The 20,546-nt window shown below is 46.4% G+C and overlaps 1 protein-coding gene across 3 annotated transcripts in view; it reads right to left on the bottom strand.

Annotated features, from left to right (window-relative positions):
- ZCCHC14 (zinc finger CCHC-type containing 14) overlaps nucleotides 1–17,826 on the bottom strand; it is a 76,537-nt gene extending 58,711 nt beyond the window's left edge. For 2 of the 3 annotated variants that reach the window (XM_077453354.1, XM_077453352.1), the window contains exons 1-3: nucleotides 17,730–17,820; nucleotides 12,293–12,947; nucleotides 300–423 (exon numbers count right to left, since the gene is read on the bottom strand). In XM_077453354.1, coding sequence (XP_077309480.1) covers nucleotides 300–423; nucleotides 12,293–12,865 — 697 coding nt within the window. In that variant the 5' untranslated portion in view covers nucleotides 12,866–12,947; nucleotides 17,730–17,820. Of the gene's footprint in view, nucleotides 1–299; nucleotides 424–12,292; nucleotides 12,948–17,729 lie in introns of all 3 variants that reach the window. The other variant, XM_077453353.1, reaches the window with a different exon arrangement.
- Nucleotides 17,827–20,546: the final 2,720 nt, after the last annotated feature.

The raw sequence follows: 20,546 nt of genomic DNA on the forward strand, positions 1-20,546 counted from the left end.
CTATTAGAATCTGACAACATTGTTTGAGATTTTTTGTTCAGTGCACAGGAAGTCGGGGGCTCTCCGGATTTTCTGCCAGGACCACCAGGTATTGTTCTGTACTTGCAATTTTATTTTAAAGGGATAAAACATGGGAGCATTTTTTTTTCATTCCCCCCCCCCCCCCCCCAGACATAATAAACTTTAACAAGTCAATTTTCAGGGTAGTTTTTTTTTTTTTTTTCTGATTCTGTAGGTTACAGGTTGCAGCAGAGTTCAGAGAGCCCCAGAATAATACAGCCAACAGACATGGCGCTCACCTTTGGAGTGCTTTCCAGAAGGCCTCATAGGTAACGAATCTTCTATGGAATGTGCTGATGTATGTAGTGCATTTGCTAAACTGTTACCGATGCTGCTAGCCAGGGTCTCTGTCCGCGGAGCCAGCTGTGGAAGACACAACGACACAATGTAACACACACTGCAGTTCTACACAAAAAAATAAAGGGATACAAAAGTAAACAAAGCTAACACACCAAAACATCATTTAGAGTGAGGGGGGGGTTCATGAAATCATTGGGCCGTGTGCAAGATCAAAAGTGAGCCCTAGGCATCGACAAAGAAAGAAATGCGGCGTGCATAGCGCACTGTGGGGAAAGGTAGGTGTGATTTAAATTGTGGACAGTTGGATGGTGTCAGTAGTTTTTTTGTTATTTTATTTTCTATTATTGTTTACAATTTGAATTTTTATCTTTTTATTAAATTGCATTTTTTAATAACTTTTTTCACAGTGCTTCTGGGGGGGCAGTGGACAGTGTCAGTAGTTTTTTTATTTTAACTAATTCTTTTTTTTTTTCACAATGCTTTTGGGGGGAGGGGTTAGTGGACAGTGTCGGTAGGTCAGTGGAAGGTGTCAGTAGTTTATTTATTTATTTTTACATTTTTCACAAGGCATTTTTTTTTTTCTTTTTTAAAATGGGGGCTAGATGGCTGAACAGTGTCTGTATTTTTTATTTTTTTTACAATTTTGTTTATTATTAACCCTGACATCTCCCCATTGAGACAAAGAAAGGGACAGAGGATACGGATTTCCCAGTCCCTTTCTCTGCAGCCTTAGCGGCACTGAAGAAAAATAAAGAGACAGAGGCTCCTGTTCAATCATAAACTCAAGCATAGTAAACACAGTTTACAATGCATCAGTTATGTACGGGCAGCGTCAGTGATCACTGACTGATCATTCAGAAAAGGAAGGGGCCGGTAAATTACATATTTACCGGCCTTTTCCTCTGCTCTCCATCCTGACAGTTCCCCGCAGCAGCCAGCGGGAGAGGAGGGAAGCCGGAAGCACTGCGGGGAAACAAAGGGGGGGCGGTCAGAGGAGGACACGGGAGGGGCCGGAGGACAGTCGGGGATGATCGGTGCGGTGCAGCGGTGGGGGCAGTTACAGGCACCGATCTCCCTGTATAGCTTTCAAAGCAGCTGACAGCCATTGGGAGAGAGGAGAAGCTCCTCCCTCTTCGCTTCTCATCCTCTCATTCCCGCAGCTGTCAGCTGCTTCTCGGAAAGCTATACAGGGAGATCGGTGCCTGTAACTGCCCCCACCGCAGCACCAATCATTCCCTACTGTCAACAAAGGAAGGATCATCCATGGGTGCAGTGTGGGTCGGAGCACAGAGGGCCCCCCTGCCCTTCAGTGAACACCCTGCACCCATGGATGATACACCACTGATTTAGAGGTTTATATTTCACACAATATACAGTAAAATAAGCAACTACAGTCATGTCAAAAAGTTAGCACACCCCATGAACATTGTGGACCTTTTTTGACACATATGAACTGGCAAACATTTGATCTTTATTTAAACACTTGCCGTCCACCGGTCGTTTATAAATGGTCAGGAACATAAATGGTTAAAACGAGCTCCTGTTTATTCAGTACAGTGAAGGTGGTGCTTCCCCCCCTGTTATGGCTCCCAGGCTCTCCCACTGCTTCATTGTGAACTGCCCATTTCAAAATCCTCAATGGGATATAAATCAGGGCTTTGAACTGGGCGTTCCAAAACCTTCCATTTCTTCTTTCAGAGCAATTTTGAAGTACACTGAAAATCCACCAAATAATTATGTTGAATTTCCAATTCAACCTCAACTTTTGGATATACATTATGCCCCCACATTCTCATCAAGCACACCTTGATAGGATGCAGAAATGCAAGGTGACCTATGACTGTGAGCTGCCCCGATCCAGAAGCAGCAAAGCAACCCCCAAACCATAACATTTCCACCACCATGCTTCACAGTTAGTTCTGAAATAGTGCTTTGGTTCTCTAAAAACAAGTCTCTTGTTACTGTGACCCAACAAGCCTATCTTTGATGATCGGTCTTTAGCACAATGTTATGCAATATTTCATGGTAAACTGTAATTTTATTAAAAGACCTGCCATGCTGGTTGAATTGGTACAATCTTTGATTGTGAATGCATATGCTTTGACCTCAATTGTTGCAAGAGTTGCTCCAACACCCCACAACAAAATTTTGGGGTTCTTGCAGACTTGTTTTAGCATCAAGCGGTCAGCTCTTGGGTTGAACTTGCTGGGCTGGCCAGTTCTGGCCAAATTAGCAGTTGTTTGAAATCTATTGGTTCTATTTGGTGTTCTTTTCAAACCTTTACCAGACTCGTAGGCATCCACATCTGAGGGCATTACAGAACTCTAGTGATCATTGTATGGACACCACACGTCAATAGAAATAGGAACACAAGACCCTAGATGTGTTGAGGTTTACCTGGGATACTCCCTAAGGAATGTCTAAGCATTGGCACAATATTCTGGAACACCGGATTTTAATTTGATGTGGTGGAAAGTGTAGAAGAGCATTTCAATCCTGCATATGAAGTGGGCTAGCCCCAAAATCAGGGATTTTTGGCAACAGGCTATTATTACTGCCATAGAAGTCATTGTGTGCATAGTGCTGGCGGATGATCTGCTGTACATTTTTCTTTTTGTTTAAATGAACAGTCTGGAGCTACCAAAAACCACCAAACTCCACTTTTCAAGCCCACAAAAAAACAATTCTCTACCGGACGCTGCCCGACCCTCCTACTTTCTCACAACTGAAATGAATGGTTGACTTGGCTATTCCTCTGTATAAACTCCCCTATCTTGGACCCAAGTTGGTCCAGCTGGTTGACCTGTGATTTGTTGCATTGCTCCCTTTCTGAATTGTCGCCTCTCCCCAATCAGCTCCTGTACAAAGCCTTATACCTCTATACAGAGAGGGGAAGAAAGTATTTGATCCCCCTGCTGATTTTGTAAGTTTGCCCACAGACAAAAAAAAAAATATCAGTCTAGAATTTTGATAAGTTTATTTTAACAGTGAGACAAAATAACAAAAATATCCAGAAAAAAAGTCACGTCAAAAAAGTTATAAATTGATTTGCATTTTAACCACTTCAATACCGGGCACTTAAACACCTTCCTGCCCAGACCAATTTTGAGCTTTCAGCGCTGTCACAATTTGAATGACAATTGCGCGGTCATGCTACACTGTACCCAAATGAAATTTTTATATTTTTTTCCCCACAAATAGAGCTTTCTTTTGGTGGTATTTGATCACCTCTACGGTTTTTATTTTTTGCTAAACAAATAAAAAAAGACCGAAAATTTTGAAAAACAATGTTTTTTTTTTGTTCGTTTCAAAACTTTGTAAATAAGTACGTTTTCTCCTTCACTGATGAGCACTGATTAAGTGGCACCAATGAAGTGGCACTGATGGGCACCGATAGGTGGCACAAATTGGCACTGATAGCTGGCACGGACGGGCGGCTCAAATGGGCATGGATAGACAGCACAGATGGGCACTGATAGTTGGCATGGATGGACACTGACATCTATCAGTACAAGACAATGCTGCCTATCAGTGCCAAACAATGCATGCCAATCAGTGATGCCCATTGTGGGCAGTGATTGGCATCCATTGCGGGCACTGACTGGCATCCCTGGTGGTCTAGGGTGGCATACCTGGTGCTGGGCATCCCTGGTGGTCCAGTGTGGGCATCGCTGATAATTCATCAGCACAGACCCCCCCCCCCCGTCAGAAGAGCAGCCGATCGGCTCTCCTCTACTCACGTCTGACAGATGCGAGTAGAGGAAAAGCCGATCACCGGATCTTCCTATTTACACTGTGATCAGCCGTGATTGGACATGGCTAATCACGTGGTAAAGAGTCTCCGTCAGAGACTCTTTACTGAGATCATAGTTGCGGGGTGTCAGACTGACACCCCGCAACAACGTTCGCCGCGATGCGCGCCCCAAAATCCTGAGGATGTCATATGACGCCCAGTCAGGATTTTGATACCACTTTGCAGCCATCATTTGCCTATAGGGCGGGCGGCAAGTGGTTAATGAGTGAAGTAAGTATTTGACCCCTTCGCAAAACATGACTTGGTACTTGGTGGCAAAACCCTTGTTGGCAATCATAGAGGTCAGACATTTCTTGTAGTTGGCCACCAGGTTTGCACACATCTCAGGAGTGATTTTGTCCCACCCCTCTTTGCAGATCCTCTTCAAGTCATTAAGGTTTTGAGGCTGAGGTTTGGCAACTTGAATTTTCAGCTCCCTCCAAATATTTTCTATGGGATTAAGGTCTCAAGACTGGCTAGGCCACTCCAGGACATTAATGTGCTTCTTTTTGAGCCTCTCCTTTGTTGCCTTGGCTGTGTGTTTTGGATTATTGTCATGCTGGAAGACCGAACCAGGACCCAATTTTCAATGCCCTGGCTGAGGGAAGGAGGTTCTCACCCAAGATTTGACTGTACATGGCCCCATCCATTGTCCCTTTGATGCAGTGAAGTTGTCCTGTCCCCTTAGCAGAAAAACACCCCCAAAGCATGTTTTTTATTTCACCTTTATGTTTGGTGGTGGGGATGGTGTTCTTGGTGTCATAGGTAGCATTCCTCCTCCTCCAAACAGAGGAGTTGACGCCAAAAAGCTTGATTTTGGTCTCATCTGACCACAAAACTTTCACCCAGGTCTCCTCTGAATCATTCAGATGTTTATTATCAAACTTCAGACAGCACTGTACATGTTCTTTCTTGAGCAGGGGGACCTTGGGGGCGCTGCAGGATTTCAGTTCTTCACGGCGTAGTGTTTTACCAATTGTTTTCTTGGTGACTATGGTCCCAGCTGCCTTGAGATCAGACAAGATTCTCCCGTGTAGTTCTGGGCTGATTCCTCACCGTTCTCATAATCATTGAAATTCCACAAGGTGAGATCTAACATGGAGCCCCAGACCGAGGGAGACTGACAGTTATTTTGTGTTTCTTCCATTTGTGAATAATCTCACCAACTGTTGCCACCCTCTTACTAAGCTGCTTGGCGATGGTCCTGTAGCCCATTCCAGCCTTGTTTAGGTCTACAATCTTGTCCCCCGACATCTTTGGCAGCTCTTTGGTCTTGGCAACGGTGGAGAAATTGGAATCTGATTGATTGCTTCTGTGGACAGGTGTCTTTTATACAGGAAACAAGCTGAGATTAAGAGCACTCCCTTTAAGAGAGTGCTCCTAATCTCAGCTCATTACCTGTATAGAAGACACCCGGGAGCCAGAAATCTTGCTGATTGATAGGGGATCGAATAATTATTTCACTCATTAAAATGCATATCAATTTATAACTTTTTTGAAATGCGTTTTTCTGTTATCCTGTCTCTCTGTTAAAATAAACCTACCATTAAATTATAGACTGATCATTTGTCAGTGGGCCAATGTACAAAATAAGCAGGTGATCAATTTATTTATTTTTTCTCCTCATTGTATGTCTAATGTCTGAGCTTGTTATGTGTGAAGAATATGGTATTGCTCTTTGTATGACCATGTTCTAATGCTAAATCATCTCTTTATGCCATTACATGATCCTTCAAATAAATGTCTTTACTCTGTATCCACTATCTGTGAAGCTGGAAAAACGCAATAAAACTCTACTGTCAAGAAAAAGAAAACGTAAGAGTGCATTAACCTTTTCCATATGACAGATCTACATTTTTGTTAACGTAGATCAGTGGTCTCTAAACTACGGACCGCAGGCCAAATTTCGACCCCCCTGCATGATTGCATACAGCCCAAAGCTACGGTTGGCCTCTCCCAGCTGTGCCGACTTTCTACAAGTCAGTTGGCTGCTAGGACTGCTGGCATTCTAACACCTGATGACGTGCTTGCCCCAGTATGAGGATATAACTTCCTCCGTTCATACCTGCTCCACCTGCCGTCTCCCACCCTACCGCTACGCTGACCAAAGCCATGCTGTAGGCAAGGTAAGGGCAGATCACTGATAGGGAATCGAATATAAGGCTTTAATATAAGTTGGGTTCTTCAAAAGGTGAACCCTAATATAATGGGGGTTGTGATGGAAACCTAGATGTAAGGAGGGCTTTCTAAGGTGGACCCAAATGCAATGGAAACCATGATGGGCACCCAGATGTAAAGAGGGGCTCCGGTGGAGACCCTGAAGTAAAGAGGGCCTCCGGTGGAGACCCTGAAGTAAAGAGGGCCTCCGGTGGGGACCCAAATGTAAGGAGGGCCTCCGGTGGGGACCCAAATGTAAGGAGGGCCTCCGGTGGGGACCCAAATGTAAGGAGGGCCTCCGGTGGGGACCCAAATGTAAGGAGGGCCTCCGGTGGGGAGCCTGATGTTGGGGCACTCCATTGAGCTGCTTGATGTGAGATGGTGGGGACCCTGATGTAAGGGGAGGCTCCTGTGGGGACCCTGATGTAAGGGGGGGCTCCTAAGTAAGACTGATGTAAGAGGGGCTCTGGTGATGACCCTGATGTAAGGTAGGCTTTCATGGGGACTCGGATATAAGATGACCCTAATGTAAGAGAGGACTTCTAAGACTGATCCTGATTAAAGGGGGGCTCTGATGGGGACCCTGATGTAAGGGGGGGGGGGGGGCTTTGCTTTATTTTAATTAAATTCTTCCCCTTTTCTGAATCATATGCCGATTTAAAAAAAAAAGGAGATTCATGTAATATGTAATCATTCATTGATTTCTAAAACATTTTTTTTCTGCCCACAAATAAGAGTAAAATATACAATGTGACCCTCATACTGATATGGAGACCTCTGGTTTAGTTATTTTACGTGTCATTTGTCCCGGGGGGGGTTATCACCTTTACCTGTAGGGACTGCCTGAATGAAGATCTATCGTTCAAACATGTCGAAAAAGTCAACAATTTCCATGGGGTGTACTGAACCAATGAGCTGTCCCAGAACATACACGATGAAGGCTGCTGGCCTATGATCCGGATACAACAGCTGTCGTCCGCAGGATCCCGGGCTGCGGTTACCTGTCCAGCTCGGGGTGATTGCTATGTATAGTAAGCCGAGTCCGACTGCCAAATCACTGGCATTTCAGCTTCCAACAGTCAGCCGCACTGAACGATGATAAGTCTCTTCTTTCACCAAGGTCATGTGGGCTACACCACTGACCGCGATAATTAATCTGCACGGCATGCTGGGTGTCACACACTGCCCGAAATGAATGGGGAGTGCAATTAAATGGCAGGATAGTAAAATTCTCATTTATTTTAAAGAGGCGCTCCGGGCTCCTTCCAAAAAATAAAAAACTGTAGCTGCTGACCTTTAATAGAAGGACACTTACCTGTCCAGGGATCCAGCGCTGGCTTCACCGGAGCCGACTCTTCAGTCGGCTTTGGGTGCAGGCAACGGCATCGTAAGTAAGGGAAACTTGCAGTGGAGCCTTGCGGCTTGGGAACGGTCCCGTAGTCTTCTGGGACCTGTGATGTGCCCTGAAGACTGTAGGGGAAGAAGGGGAGGTCGAGTTTCCAGCTTCGAACACTGCGGCACATCTGACCAAAGGTGGTGGCGGGTACATGCGGAAGATGCAAACAAGCGAAACGCCCTCTTTTAGGTGAAGTTCCACTTTGATTATAAATTCATCATTACGATTCCTGTATACTCATTTTGTTTTGGATTCTTGTACCTTGTGCCGAGTTGGCGTTGATGTTCACCTTTTTGAATGTAATTATTTACAAACGGCAATTTTCAACCACGTTCACCAAAACAGGTTGAGAGAGCCTGCCACCAGAAGCTTTCAACAAACAAAAGGTTGGCAACCTTGCTGAGTGTAAAGCCTGCATTAGGGTCTCGGCACAGTGAAAGTATCCAAATCCAACTCGGTATTAACTCCTTGCAGTCCCCTGTACAGCAGAGCTTAAACTGGGAAAGAGAAAAGATCACGAACAAAGCATATCCCCTCTATACCGTGTACTTGTCTCAATTAACCACTTGCTTACTCGGCACTTAAATCCCCCCTCCTACCCAGACCAATGTTCAGCGTTGACGCACTTTAAATGACAATTGTCATACAACACTGTACCCGAATGAAAATTTTTATAAACATTTTTTTCCCACAAATAGAGCTTTCTTTTGGTGGCATTTAATCACTGCTGGGATTTTTATTTTTTGCTAAACAAACAAAAAAAGATGGAAAATTTAGAAAAAAATAAAAATCATGTTTCGTAGTTTGTTATACAATTTTGCAAATGGGTAATTTTTCTCCTTCATTGATATGCGCTGATGAGGCGGCACTGGTGGGCACAGACAGGCTGCACTGATAGGCACAGATAGGTACCACTGGTAGGTGGCACTGGTAGACGGCACTGGTGCCTACTGCTAGGTGGCACTGGCAGGGGACACAGGTGGGCACTAAGGATCTGCAGCAGCTCACCGTGATTGAGACTGAAGTCCCGATCATGGCCACCGGTGATCGGCTTTTTTTTCTCCTCACACTGTCAGCACGAGGAGAAAAAATAGCCGATTACCAGCTCTGTTTACATCGCATGATCAGCTGTCATTGGCTGACAGCTGATCACTTGGTAAAGGGTCGGGATCGGCCCCTTACTCCGATCTGTGTTCCATCGAGTCTCAGACTAGCTGATCACAGAGCGGGGGACGCGCAGGCCGCTCGGGCACGGGGTGACATCAATAGACGTAGTCCCGGCAAAGCAGGTCCACGGCTATAGCGCGGATCTGTAGTGGTTAAAAGGAGAAGTCCAGCCTGAGCCCGTTTGGCTGGGCTTCTCCTATGGATCACAGCAATGCAATTTATTTTGCACTCCTGTGACCCGTTTTCAGCAGAGATCGGTCTGAAGTCCGCTCTCTGCTGACGTCACCAAGATCAGTTCAGGCACCGCGTCATCCCGACTTCCAAAGTCTGGATCCGCCAGCTGCCTGGACTGATGGCCGTCTCAGCCTCTCAGCTCCCCGCTGTTACAGCTGCTCCCCGCCCCTCCACAGCTCAGCGCTCCAATGAGCGTAAAGGATCAGAGCAGGAGAAATGATGACTGACAATCAGCAGCTCTCCTATTGGGGAGCCGGGATAACTGAGCCATCATTCAATGGCTCGGTTCTCAGTGCAGAGACGGCGGGGGACCGATGCTGCATCACCTAGGTAAGTATGAATAGGGGGGAAAAAAAACCTCAAACTCATACTTCTGCTTTAAGAGCACTGAGTGTCATTTCTCTGCTATCAGCACGAGTCACTTCTGACAAGTTTTCCTGACACCAAGAGAAAAAAGGGTGACAGACGAGGGATCTCAGGCTGATTGACAGTCTCAGCTCTGTTCCTGTGTGCTGTGCGAAGGGGGAGGTGTGTCTTCCGTCCAATCAGCTCTTAGAGCTCTCCTCACTGAGCTCCGGAGAGTGTAACTTCAGCTCTCCGCCACCTTTTTACTGAAATCTCAGACAAGCTTATAAATAGAGCACTTTGAACAGATGTAGAGAAGAGAAAACAGCAGATACAACTTATATAGGAGGATTTGTTTCAGTTCTGTGTATCACCTGAGGATAGTCCCTTCACTGGGTATACAGTATGAAAGGGTTTACAATAACTTTAATGATGCTGGGGGGAAATCTCTAAACTAATGTCATGCAAGGAGCTTGGTGATAGGCGGAGAAAGCAGGGTGACAGAGACCTAATCAGTCCCCAGCTTCTCCTTTTATTGTCCAATCACAGTGTGGGGCTGAGAAGGGCACATATATGACCTGGTATTAGTTTCTTACAGTGTCTGTACAGCAGAGCTTAGACTGGTGGAGAGAGAAGCAGCAAACCAATTAGCTGTATTGTAGTACATGGAGCATGCGGATAGGAGTAGAAAGCAGAGTGACAGGTTAGCTTATTACTATACTGCATTCTCCTTCACAGGGCAGGGGTGGACAGAGGACCTGTACATGTTACTGAACTGTAGTAGAGAAAGATTAGGTCCCCTTCCCTGCCAGACAGGGCTGTGCTGTGTAAATCTTGGGACTGGATGGATAGAATAACAAATCCATTAACAGGTAAAAATAGTCTCCTCATATTTATTTCATCGGTCTAGTCCGCTGTTTTCCCATAATGCAGCCTTCATTTTGTTTAGGAAGGGTTAGAACCTCTGATAATATTACTATTGTGTGTGCCCCCCTTCCCCGGTGAGGACTTCACCTCTAATTGTGTCACAGGGACAGGAAGTGAGGAACAACTTCCCCAGTGGGGTCACACACAAACATATATTATAATGCACCCCATCAGCAAACTATCAAAGTGAGACAATAGTGCAATGTTTTTTTCAATTTCTTACAAGATTGCGAACAACTTCTGATTTTCCCTGTAACTGAAAAAATAATTGCCTAGCCCTAAACAGCAATACCCTCACTGGCCAGCAGGGCGCTACTGTGGACTACCATGGCAGAGCTGCAGATGGCTTTCAGATGGGCTATAGAAACAACGGCCTTGGCAGCCAGGCCGATAATGGGCTCTGATGCCCCACTGGGGTACCTCTAATTCGCCAGTTAAAATATTTAGTAAGTAGAACAAATATGTACATTTTAATTAAAAGTGTAAGAGACTGAAAATATATACATGTATATTTATGTGAGAATAGTAATGAATGGGAAGGGGGGGTTTGAATTAACGAGGGCACTGTAACCCACCATGGCAGGCAAACTAAGGCCAGGCAGCAACAAAACGGCCGTTGGCTCTCTTGTCAGAAGTGGCAGTAGAATATACAAGATAGTAAATGGAGGACTACTAGGGGCTAAAGTCTTGCCAGCTGGGCACTAGTAGAGAGCAATGACTGTACAGCGCCCCAATAGTATGGAAGCTGGTCAGGAGCGCTTATGCTGTAACACAAAGGAACCAGTTAGGACAACCAGGCCGTACATGAGGAGCATTTGGGGCGATCTGTGGTTTTTGGAGGCTTCACTTCATGTCATATACGGTAGTAACTTAGGTGCACTAGGGCAATAAGCAAGGAGAGGTTATGCCAAGCTGTAAAGTCAGGTCGCTGGGACAGTCACATAAGTTGGGAGATCTCACGCCGAGCAATAAGTCAATGCCAACTGGGCAAACTGGACCCAAAAACTCCCATATCATGCAGTGGATCAGGGCACAAGAACATTTAAGAATCAGAATATTCCATACAATGCTGACAACGGAGGCACCAGGGCAAAAAAAGCGTTAATCTTTCATACCATGCTGACAATGGGGGCAAAAACTAGTTAGAATCTCCCATACCATGCAGGGGAAATCAGGAGTCTAAATCTTCCATACTATGACAATGATGGGTGCACTAGGGACAAATTGGGAGTCAGAATGTCCCATATCATGCAGGGGATCTGGCCACGAAGGGCATTCAGGAACCAGAATGTCCTAAAGCATGCAGACGATAGGAAGGAAGGGGGGACTAGGAGTCAGAATATCCCATACCATGCAGGGGACCAAGACACAGGGGCATACAGGAGTCAGGATCTCCCATACCAGGAAGATGATGAGGGGGGACAATCAGAAGTGTGAATCCCCCGCACAATGGAGATAATAGGGGAAACTGGGTAATCAGGAATCAGAATGCGGCACCAAGCCACTTAGGAGTGAGAATGTCCCATATCATGCAGGGGATCAAGGCATAATGGATGTCCAGGAATCAGAATATCTCATACCAATGCAGCTGATGGGGGGGGGGGGGGGGGGGGCTGAGACAACCAAGAGTCAGAATGTCCCATAGTATGTAACCCATGGGGAGCACAGGAACAACTAGGAGCCAAAATGTCACAAACCATGCAGACTATGGGGCCACAGGGAGTCAAAATATCTCATACTGGGAAGGTCATGGGGGGCATCAGGGCGATCAGGACTCTGAATCTTCCAAACCACGCAGACATTGGGGGGGCACAGGGACCATCAGGAGTCAGAATCTCCCAAACCATGCAGATGATGGGGACATCAGAATCACTAAAACCATGCAGTAAATCAAGGACACCAGGAGATCTTACCTTGGGGCAGGTGGAGGAGCCCTTGCTGCTGGTGACAGTGGTGGTGGCGGGGGTGGGCACGTTGTGCCCAGTGGCCCCGTGCCTGCCCTGGAGGTGTGCCAGCTCCTTCCTCAGCAGCTGCTTCTGGTGGAAGCTGAAGGCTGGGTGGTTGGTGGCCATGGTGAAGAGCAGCAGGAACTCATCCCCAGTGCGTCCATCATTCAGTTGCAGGCCCAGGTTGTTGATGATGGAGTCCATGTGGGTAAGGGTCCGGCACAGCACCCCTGTCGCCTCCCGGTTCTCCGAGGTCAGCAGGGCCAGCGACACCAGCAGCTTGCTGCGGACGACCTCGTCGCCCAGGTTGGTGAGGGCAGCTAGATCCGCCGAGTTGTTTGCTTTGATCTCCGAGTCACGCAATGAGTGGTAGTCCTTACGGGCCAGATCCTCCAGACAGGAGCCCAGGAAGCGCAGCTCCAGTGGTAGGCACAGGTCCAGCAAGCCGCACAGGAACTCAATCCGCTGCCAGGAGCTGAGCTCAGAGAACCAGCGGTAAACTGTGTCCCTCTGCACGGGGCAGCGAGCTTTTTCCACCATGGTGACACACCAGATCTGATCTTCCTCCGTGTAGGGGGTCACCGCCGCTGCTGCATCCCAGGAGACTCAATCATCGCACCTACTGGAACACAACACACACTGTTACAATGTAACACTGCAGAAGAATGGCTGTCACCCCCCATTCCCCATTATTTATCATACACCCCACCCCCCCCCCCAGGAGAGAGTACCCTACACTGGCTGGAAGAGGGGGAGACACCCCATCATTATCCCAACATCGCCCTGGGGAAAGGCCGACAACTCATCATGTATCGTACATTGCACATTGGGGAGTGGACACCCCACCACTTACCCTACACAACCCAGAGGAGGGAGGACCCCATCATTATCTCAACACCAACTGGAGAAAGGGCTGACATCCCATAATTTACCTTACAGAGCCCAAAGAAGGGGGCGACACTCCATCTTTATCCAAATAGCGCCCAAGAGAAAGATTGACACCCCACAATTTGATTGAACTTTACATGGAGGGGGCTGGCACAGCCCAGAAGAGGGGGTACCAGCCCACTGTTATCTCAACACTACTCAAGGGAAAGATTTTTTTTTTTAATCATACACCCAACATTTACCCTGCACAGCCTAGATGAGGGGGTGACAACCCATCATTATCCCAACACCACCCAGGGAAAGGCCTGACATTCCATCATATCTTGTACACTGCCAGGTTGGGAAAGGCTGGCACCCTATTAACTCTACACCGCCCAGGGGGTGGGGGGCTTACCAAACCTTATCTCAATACTCCTTAAGGGAAAAGTTAATAACCCATCATTTATTGTAGACTGCCGGGCAAGGGGAGGACTGGCACCCCTCAATTGTCCCGTCACCCAAGATAAAGCTGAGACCCCATCAATTATAACCCACAGGAGGGGGCACCCCATTGTTATATCAACATTGCCCAAAGAGAAGGCCTGCTACCCCAACAGTTAAAGGAGGGAAATGACACCCCATTATTATCTCAACACCAACCCAGGGAGGAGCGGACTCCCCTCCATTACCCTCTAGCACCAGGAAGGAATATTCGACTAATGGATAAAGGCTCACAATATGCTTTTATAATCCATTACCAGAGATCTATACTCTAATAATGAACAATACGACAATATATAATGATTAAATAATGTCTGTCTGCCTGAAGCCTCCATGACATATCTGTCCTTCCATTCATCTTTATCATAGGAACCACATTTACATCCCTGAGACAGTGGACTTTGTTCTGTGAAACGCGTTGGAGGATAATCAGTCTATGCAGATAATCTGAAATATGATTATAGATCTCATACATATCATCCTTTTGAATTACTCTGAGTTATGAACGAAATATAAAATATGCTGGTAGTGATTTCCCCCCTCGTCCTTAATAAATCCCCTCCTAGACCACTGTTCCCAGAGGTAGTGTCCCCAATTAAACATTTCCCCTCTATTCCTGTTCTGGTGACAACTCAACATTTGGTATTTACACATTTAATAATAATGGTCACCAGGACAAATAGAAAGGATGACCCCCCCCCCCCCCCCCCCAAATGGAGACACAGATGGCAATAAAAACCTGACAGGGGATCTAATCTTTCCACACCACATCCAGACAATAAGTATAACTAAAGGCAAAATATTTTCTTTTAATTGTGGATAGAGTGGAGAGGGATTAGAGCCCCTGCTGGTTTTTTATTGCCATCTGTGCCCCCTATTAGGGAGATTTGCCCTCTTGATTTGTCAAATTTACTGTTAGTCCCCTTTCACACTGGGGCGCTTTGCAGGTGCTACAGTGCTAAAAATACAACCTGGAAAGCGCCCTGAAACAGCCGCGGCTTTGTATCCAGTGTGAAAGCCCCAAGGGCTTTCACACTGGAGTGGGGCGCTGGCAGGATGTTAAAAAAAACTCCTGCAAGCAGCATCTTTGGATAGGTGAAGGAGCGGTGTAATGAAATCAATGGGGCAAGCGTGGCTATACCGCCGGCTTTGCGGGCGGTTTTAACCCTTTTTCCGGTGCTAGACGGGGGTTAAAACCGCACCGATAGTGGTCAAATAGCGCCGCTAAGACGATGGTAAAAATAGTGCCGGCGCGGCCGGTTTTGCCACCGGCGCCCGCACCACCCCAGTGTGAAAGGGGCCTTATAGAGTGAAAGAAAATCTTACATTGTGGGTAACCCCAGCACAGGAAGAGAGGGGAAATCTTCCAATTGGGGACGCTAGTTCTGGTGACAACCAACCACTTTGAAGAGATTTCCTCTCACTTCCTGTTGTGGCAATGGGACAGGAAGTAAAGGAAAATCTCCCCAATGGGACACAGAGGGCAAAAATATACTGACAGGGGTTAGAACCCTCTCTTACTCTATCCAAAATGATAAAAAAAAAGGTCTGCTTTAAAATCAGAGCTGATTGACCTCCTTCCCCATGCGACAGCGGCCAGGAAGGTGGGGAGCTGGTCACGTGACCCCCATACTGGGAAGTACGGGATCTACTTATAGCAGAAGCACAGTGAAGGTATCTATAGGAGGCGAGGAGAGGGAAGATTGGCTTTATAAGAAAAACTGGCACTTCACTCCCTGACAGCTGTCATAGAACACGGGGGCGGAGCTCCATAATTAAATACAAAACTCGCCAGAGGAGGACCCAGAGGGCTCCCCAATAACTGACCTATTAACTATGAAGATCGTCCATTGAGGTCCGTACAAAATACAGAAGAAAACTAAAAGGCCCATAACACACCATAAGAAAATCAGAAGTAAAATTTCATCCGACAAACAAAAACAAATCGGTCGATTATCTGATTGTCACTATAGTGCTTTTGACAGCCGATTCTGACTTTTCGGATGACAAAACCTAAAAAGGCGCAGGGCAGGCTACAACGTTTCTAAGGTATGTGAACACAACGTCCGATTTTCCTTTAATTAGTACAGTTTTCGTCCTAAAGAGCAAGACTACGCATGCTAGGAAACAAAAGAATACATTACAAAACGGTTCAAAACATTACATCACATCCGACGTGGTTTTCTGTCATCGAGAGTTTTCCTAAGTTAAGTAACCTCTTCACTGTCGATACGAGACGAGCATACAACAAAATACAGACGATTATTTGTCCGATAATCTCATTGTGTGTCACACAATTCCTGTTCAGTATATGTAGTGCTGCAGAAGACGGTCAGAGACTGCAGACAAGATACAAGAGAGACGGTCAGAGACTGCAGACATGATACAAAAGAGACGGTCAGAGACTGCAGACATGATACAAGAGAGACGGTCAGAGACTGCAGACATGATACAAGAGAGACGGTCAGAGACTGCAGACATGATACAAGAGAGACGGTCAGAGACTGCAGACATGATACAAGAGAGACGGTCAGAGACTGCAGACATGGTACAAGAGAGACGGTCAGAGACTGCAGACAAGATACAAGAGAGACGGTCAGAGACTGCAGACAAGATACAAGAGAGACGGTCAGAGACTGCAGACAAGATACTAGAGAGACGGTCAGAGACTGCAGACAAGATACAAGAGAGACGGTCAGAGACTGCAGACAAGATACAAGAGAGACGGTCAGAGACTGCAGACAAGATACAAGAGAGACGGTCAGAGACTGCAGACAAGATACAAGAGAGACGGTCAGAGACTGCAGACACGATACAAGAGAGACGGTCAGAGACTGCAGACACGATACAAGAGAGACGGTCAGAGACTGCAGACTAAGGTGCAGGAGACGGTCAGAGACTGCAGACTAAGGTGCAGGAGACGGTCAGAGACTGCAGACTAAGGTGCAGGAGACGGTCAGAGACTGCAGACTAAGGTGCAGGAGACGGTCAGAGACTGCAGACTAAGGTGCAGGAGACGGTCGGAGACTGCAGACTAAGGTGCAGGAGACGGTCAGAGACTGTAGGTCTGCAAGTCAAACAACAGATCACATGATCAGACTGATCCAATAATACTACACAATGGTAATATGCAGATTGCACCCTCCCAGCCAATCAGATCTCAGCTCACTCATGCCAGATTGTTTATAAACACTGGTGTAGTGGGTGGGATACAATGTATCCAATGACAGGACATTCCAATGTATCTACAGAGGAAAGGTTACAATGTATCGGATGACAGTCAGCCGGAGAGACTCCTCCCCTCTGCCGTCACTGAGACAGGAAGTGATGGGAAATCTAACAAGTTACCGTTGTCACCAGAACAGGAAGAGAGGGAAATCCTCCCATGGGGACACCTGTTTTGGCCCGGGACAGGAATTGAGGGGAATCTCTCCACCAAAAAACACAAAATAGTAATAAATGTAAACCCTGAAGACGTGATATTGCGACCCAATCTGCCCCGGTATCGGCTTCCCATCCCCCGTCACAATTTGATGGTGGCACACCAAATACCGGTGACACGTCACGTCGGCCACACACCGTACAATCATTCTTCTTTTACGCCAATCGTCCAAAACAGGCCCGATCGTCCAATCGGATTGCAGCATGTGCAGCCAGCTGTATGGCACGACCTTGTTTACACCTCAGAACCAGAGGCGACTGTGGTCACACAGCTAGAAGTCGCCAGCGGCGGTGGCGATCCGCCCTCAGCGGTCGTTGCCACGGGCGATGGCATGGATTGGCAGCCATGGCAGTCACCCAGTGTGGTTTGGCCCATCGACAAGGACGGGGGTAACTACAACTCCCAGCATGCCATGCTCAGGCAGTGAACCCCCGAGCGGTGGCCAGTGACAGCGGTCACCCTATGAGGTCCGGCCCAGCGGAGAGCACAGGGTTAACTACAACTACCAGCATGCCTTGGGCGGGCACTCCCAGGACCCCGCCCCCTCCCGCTTACACACACACACCCCATCCCCATGCACAGGCCGGTACACACCGGGAACGATCCGTCCGCCGCCTCTCCGTTTTCTGCTCTCTTCGGGAACCGTTACCAGCGAACGCCTCGCGCTGGCACCACGTCCCGCCCTCTTCCCTGCGCGCCATTGGCCGGCCGCGCTCGCCGTCCCGCCCCCTGCGCGCAGGACGTGGCGGCCGTTGGCTGCCGGCCGTGTCAGTCTCCCGGCGCCAGCGCTGGCGTGTGCCTGTCAATCAGCGAGAGGAGAAGGAGGCGTGGCCGAAGCCTCCTCCCTTGAGTGGCGGTCCTGTGGGCGGGTCCTCGGGAGGAGGAGAGCAGCCTGATTGGCCAGTCACGTGACAGTAAGGAGGGGGGGGAAGCAAAGAGGACCTGACACCGGCGCTCTCAAAGCGACATTTCCAAGTAAATCGGAGGGCTTAGTTCTGCTTTATGATTTACTGCTGTTCAGGGGCTTTGGCATACCTCCCAACATTTTGAGATAGGAATGGGGGACACCTACTAACAAATGTATGTAGGCATAGGACACGCCCTATGCCACACCCCCTTAAAGGAGAATTAACCCCCAAAAAAGTTAATTAAATCCACAAGAGCTTTTTTTTTTTTTTTTTTTTTTTATCACTACTATTATTCCTTTATATTGGCTTTTGGAATTTACAAATGCAGCAATTTAGAGATCAAATGAAAGGTTTAGCGTTAGGAAACACTTTTTGGATCTGTCCGTGCATTTTATATACAACTATAGAGATCAGACCAAAATGAGGGACAAATGAGGAGGAATGAGGGACAGAGGGACATTGCTCCAAATCAGGGACAGTTGAGAGCTATGGCTTTGGGCTTCAGCAAGAAGAAACAGGAGAAATGCTGGAGGCAGTTTACATCACACACTCAGTTTTGTAGCATAATTATCAATATGGAATGTATGTTCCTTGCTAAAGAACATTGACCCTGCCTGGGACTTACAGGAACACTGACATTCACAGAAATGACTTAAAGCGGGAGTTTTTTGGATAAAAAAAAATATATTAATAATATTGATAATAATAATTTATTCATTTTGTGTTAGGTTTAGGGAGCTTAGTTGTTTATTATTATTTTATTATTGCTATTATTATTATTTTTGTAAGGGTTAGGAGTTAATTATTTATTTATTAGTACATAATACGCATGCATTGTATTCATTTATTTATTATTTATTTATCATTGTTTTTATTTATTTGTGTATTTATTTTACATTTATGTATTCATTTATTTTTATTATTAATATTAGTAGTAGTAGTAGTATTAACACCCTAACTCTAACAAAAAAATAAAAATAAACAATAAATAACCCTAACCTCAACCCCTAATTCTAACCCTAACCTAACCTTATCGCTAACCCCTTAACCTAACACAAAAAAAAATAATAATAATGAATGAATAATAATAATAATAATAACATCTAAGGATAGCTGTGATCTACAGGTCCCCTGGACCAGTATCAACCTTTATTGATAACTTCTCTGCCTGTCTACTCTACTTTCTTTCTTCTGAAATACCCACAATCATTCTCGGGGACTTCAACATCCCTATTAACCACTTCGCATCCAGGCCAATTCTGACATTTCTCTCCTACATGTAAAATTCAAAATTTTTTTGCTAGAAAATTACATTGAACCCCCAAACATTATATATGTTTTTTTTTTAGCAAAGACCCTAGAGAATACAATGGCGGTTGTTGCAACATTTTATCTCACAAGATATTTGAGCAGCAATTTTTCAAACGCATTTTTTTCAGAAAAAAAACAGTTTCATGCTTAAAAAAAAAAAAAACAGTAAAGTTAGCCCAATTTTTTTGCATAATGTGATAGATGAAGATACGCTGAGTAAATAGATACCCAACATATCATGCTTCAAAATTGCACACGCTCGTGGATTTTACTGGTTACATGTTTTGCGTTACAGAGGAGGTCTAGTGCTAGAATTATTGCTCTCGCTCTAACGTTCGCGGCGATACCTCACATCTGTGGTTTGCACACTGTTTTAATATGTGTGCGGGACTTGCGTATGCGTTCGCTTCTGCGTACAAGCTTTTTTTTTTTTTTATTGTTAAAAATATTATATTTTATTCCTTGTAATAGAAATATGGCACAATCGGACCTATTTACAGTGAGATATGGGGTCAATAAGATATCTCACCTCTAGGCTGGGAAGCCTAAAATAAAAAAATAGAAAAAAACTATCCTGGCTTCCTAGCCAAATCGGCGCCGTTATTTTGAATGCAGAGGATCCGCCGGCCCCCGGATAATACCATAGAGATTTCCGGCGGACCAGATCGTCCCCGGAGTCTCTATGATCGTTCGGAGGCCGGGCGCGATGTTATGACGCCACGCCCGGCCTCCGAACGATCATAGAGACTCCAGGGACGATCTGGTCCGCCGGAAATCTCTATGGTATTATCCGGGGGCCGGCGGATCCTGTGACTGACTCACTGATGGAAGCAGTGAGTCGGTAGAAGCACCGGAGGGTGGCGGGGGGGGTTGTCCCCTCCCACCTCCCGTAAGAATGATCAAGCGGTGGAACAGCCGCTATGATCGTTCTTATGGTGAAGGGAATCGCCGGCTGAAAAGGCCGATATCTGAATGATGTCTGTGGCCTCAGGCATCATTCAGATATACCCCTGGAAAGTCAAGGACGTCCCTGGACGTACCTTGGGCGGGAAGTGGTTAATACTAACAATCCTGCCACTTCCAAACTTCTCAGCCTAACCTCCTCCTTTGACCTGAAACAGTAGATACACGTTCCTACTCACTCTGAAGGCAATACCCTTGACCTTCGTTTTCTCTCACCTTTGCACTCCAT

This window comes from Lithobates pipiens, unplaced genomic scaffold (genome assembly GCF_037356315.1).
Source record: "Lithobates pipiens isolate NorthernLeopardFrog02 unplaced genomic scaffold, aLitPip1_a1.2 Scaffold_10, whole genome shotgun sequence".
NCBI classification, from domain to species: domain Eukaryota; kingdom Metazoa; phylum Chordata; class Amphibia; order Anura; family Ranidae; genus Lithobates; species Lithobates pipiens.